Consider the following 4,023-nt stretch of genomic DNA (forward strand, 5'->3'; position numbering starts at 1 on the left):
TAGTTTGTTAGATTTTTATATATATATATATATATATATATATATATATATTTTTTTTTTTTTTATTTAAATATTGTTACATGTGTAAAAAAATATAGGGTCTCAAAATGATTTTTCATTTAGAGCCTCCAAATTTTTAGGGTTGACACTGCGTATTGGCATGCACCTTCCACACTTCATATATATCGCAAACCCTAAAATCTCCCTTAAGAAATCTTCCTTTCTCGTTGATTTCCATGGAAGCAATCAATGTATCAGTTATTAAGTCAAATAGATTAATTAGACCATATAGAATTTGACTCATTTCCCCGTTAAACGAGGAATACGGGATCAATATGATTTGTCTATTTCATTCTTAATCTCCTATCCGTTTCTTGCCGTTGCCTATTAATTCAGTGAACATTTAATTAATGAATTAGGAACTTTTTTTTTTTTTAGGAAACATGAATTTAGAACTGTTTGTTTCACTAAGGGTCCATTTGATTGCAAGAATGGAATTTGAATGGAAAAAAAATAAATTCCATGAAATTGAATTGTCTATAACTTATTTTATTAGAAACTGTCAATTAAATGTGTTTTATTTATATAATTTTTCACCTAAAAAAAGTTGAAATTTTGGATCTTTTGGTGTTCGTTTGACTTTATTTTTCATGAAAATTATCAATTAAATTGATAGATTTTTTACAATTATAGATAGAATTTGCTTCTATTGCCAAAAAAAAAAAAAAAAAAAGATTGAAAACCCATTTTCTCACCAAAAGCCAAGGAATTCCAATTGGAATTCCTTCAAAACCAAGAAAATGGGGCCACATGAAGGAGAAGTCGAAAATGAATTACTTGAAAAATTTTGGGAATCAAACAAGAGAAATTGGGTTGAAATGAAATTTTTTTTCCATTTTCCATGGAAAAAAGCCCTATCAAACAAGGCCTAAGAGATAATATTGGCAAAATATGAAATAAATGGTCCCTTATTTAGTTTCTTATCAAATAAACTGTTAAAATTTTATCTTATAATTCTAAATATTAAGTTAATAGATTTGTTATTTTCTCTCTCTCTCTCTATATATATTTTTTTATCTAAATTTGTTAAATCAACATACGATTGCGTTCTCATCTTCCTTTCTCGCTTCTAAAGGCATCGCTTTGTTTTAAATTTTATAAAAAAAATTCACATATTAGTTTGTGCTAAAGTTCTCGTCAACCGTGGACAAAAGCACGTGGAGGACGCACACCCATTAAAATAAATAGCTAACAATAGAGGTCCTACTGGTTCAAAGTTGAATATCAATTAACTATGATGCTGTATAATCAAGGAATCCATTGTGTTCACACCCTTAAATTAACCTTACAGATCGACACTCCGCAAAAGTACATGGACCTTGCTGCATGTAGTTCAAGATTTACACAAGAGACTACATAATATTCGCATAGCACTTTACTATTTGTCAATTTAAAACTCGATTAACATTTTCGTTCAATCTTTTTCCCCCACATTATTTTCAATAATCATTATGTACAATTTTTATGTACAAGTTACAAAAACTAAAGTACATTGTTTTGATTTAAGATGGCATTTTTTTTTTAAATCAATTTGCTAATGTTTAATATTACATAAGGAAAAATATAATTTATACCCGGAAATAATGCTTTTAGTTGTCAATGTTAAATACAAATGAAGATAGTGATGTCACATGCAGCTACAGAAAATATAAATAAATAGAATCGTTATATATTAAATTCTGCAAGATTTATTGAATTTTGTTTGCGGATCTCTTTATATAACTTTTTATCATATGATAAATTGGAATATTACGATGTATTAGGTTGATACATAGTTTTTAAGTTTTTATTTTATTTTTAATTTTGTTTTTGCTAGTTTATCAAAATCTCAACTCCAAGCTCAGTAAGGTTTGAAGCCAAAGAAGCTCACAAGCCATTGCTCTATACTCTTCTTCTGCATTCGAGCGTGCAACGATTGTTTGCTTTTGTAAACATAGTTTGATTGTGAGATGATTGAAATTTGGAATCAAAAAAGACAACTATGTAAAAAATAATAAATAATAAATAAATAAATAAAATAAATTATTCATCCAAGCTTACCAAACGTGTCATGTAATTTTTATTTTTTTTCCAGTGTGAATGTATTATATTCCTCACAGTGACGAAAAATATGGGCATCAGCGTCTATCCATTAATTAACTTCCTATAAATATCCCATTCCTAGTGGCGTGTGCCTACCACACTTCTCTATATCCAAATCAAGAATAGTGCATCTCAAACCCTAAATCTCCCTTCAAATCTTCCTCTTTCACTAATTCCATGGAAGCAATCGACCAAAATATTCTTGAAAATGAGATCAAACCTGCTGTTAATGATGATATTGAAGGGCAAACATTTCAACAACTTGAAGAAGAAGTTCAAGTTTATGATTACTCAAAACGAGCACAGTGGCTTAGAGCTGCTGTTCTAGGTGCAAATGATGGTTTACTTTCGACATCAGCACTAATGATCGGAGTTGGGGCTGTCCGCAAGGATGCCAAGACGATGATCCTCACCGGAATAGCCGGTTTGGTGGCTGGAGCTTGTAGCATGGCCATCGGAGAATTTGTGTCTGTGTACTCACAATATGACATAGAAGTGGCTCAATTCAACAGAGAAAATAGGGTTAGAGGTGCTGAAAAAAATGAGATGGATGAGGCCAGGAAAGAGAAATTGCCAAACCCTTTTCAAGCAGCCACAGCGTCAGCCTTTGCTTTCGCTGTAGGCGCATTGGTGCCTTTGCTGGCTGCGGCGTTCATAAGTGATTACCATGTGAGGTTAGGGGTGGTCATGGCTGCCGTGAGTATTGCACTTTTAGGGTTTGGTGGAGTTGGGGCTTTCTTAGGGAGGGCACCTCTTGTGAGATCTTCCTTGAGAGTGTTAATTGGTGGGTGGTTGGCTATGGGAATCACTTTTGGTCTTACCAAATTGATTGGTTCAACTGGACTATAAGGAAGCGGTCGAAACGTTAAAAACTTATGTGGTGTGTTTTTTTTTTTTTGGTTCTATGTAATACTGTTCAATATTGTGTATCAAATATGTTTCTCGTTTGTTTGTGAATTCCGCTTTGTTAACTATGTTTCCTTCCTGGACTATAAGGAAGCGGTCGAAACGTTAAAAACTTATGTGGTGTTTTTTTTGTTCTGTGTAACACTGTTCAATATTGTGTATCAAACATGTTTCTCGTTGTTTTGTGAATTCCACTTTGTTAACTATGTTTCCTTCCTGGACTATAAGGAAGCGGTCGAAACGTTCAAAACTTATGTGGTGTTTTTTTTGTTCTGTGCAACACTTTTCAATATTGTGTATCAAACATGTTTCTCGTTTGTTTGTGAATTCCACTTATTTTTGTTAACTATGTTTGTTTCCCTTTTGATTTTTTGCATTAATAACAAATAATGATCAGCCACACAGGGTGATTTGATCTAAAAAGGAAAGAAGAAGAAGAAATTTAACTGCCTGATACATATAGACGTATCTTCCAATCAAAATTTAAACTTGTTCTTATTTATCGCATCATTTATTTAAATTTTACCATATATTTAATAGAATAAATTTAGAATATGGAGGTGAGTGACATAAGTCCTCCCTTATCTAAGAGAGAAGGGCACGTCTTTCTATTTTTTAATAAGTATTCTTCAAGTTACCATTATTGTAAACTATGGAGAAGAAACCTACATATTTTGTAAACTTAAAAAATACTTTTTCTATTACGTTATTTTCTTATTTATAATTGTTATTCAATGAATTTTAGTTTGAAGTGGTGTGGAGAAAGTGGATTCCTTGCTCATACATACATAGAAATATAATGCATGCAATACAAGCAAAAGCACTAACGTAAAACATGCGAAGTGGGTGTGCGATGTCAAGATATTGCAATTTGAGTAACTTGAGGTCCTGATATCATGATTTAAATGGATGATCATGTCACCTGTGCATATAAAATTGTCCGAAGCTTCTCTCCATATAGTAGAATGGGATACA

The 4,023-nt window shown here is 31.9% G+C and overlaps 1 protein-coding gene across 1 annotated transcript; it reads left to right on the plus strand.

Annotated features, from left to right (window-relative positions):
- Positions 1 to 2,294: 2,294 nt before the first annotated feature.
- Positions 2,295 to 2,993, plus strand: LOC111394960 (vacuolar iron transporter homolog 1-like). Its single transcript, XM_023020998.1, has one exon. It carries the CDS (start codon positions 2,320 to 2,322, stop codon positions 2,989 to 2,991), a length of 672 nt encoding a protein of 223 aa, XP_022876766.1. The 5' UTR covers positions 2,295 to 2,319; the 3' UTR covers positions 2,992 to 2,993.
- Positions 2,994 to 4,023: the final 1,030 nt, after the last annotated feature.

The sequence above is a fragment of the Olea europaea genome, chromosome 5, assembly GCF_002742605.1.
Source record: "Olea europaea var. sylvestris chromosome 5, O_europaea_v1, whole genome shotgun sequence".
NCBI classification, from domain to species: Eukaryota; Viridiplantae; Streptophyta; class Magnoliopsida; order Lamiales; family Oleaceae; genus Olea; species Olea europaea.

Bases quoted from the DNA above. Each gene is read 5' to 3' on its own strand.
- LOC111394960 (XM_023020998.1), top strand. From the start codon at position 2,320: ATGGAAGCAATCGACCAAAATATTCTTGAAAATGAGATCAAACCTGCT.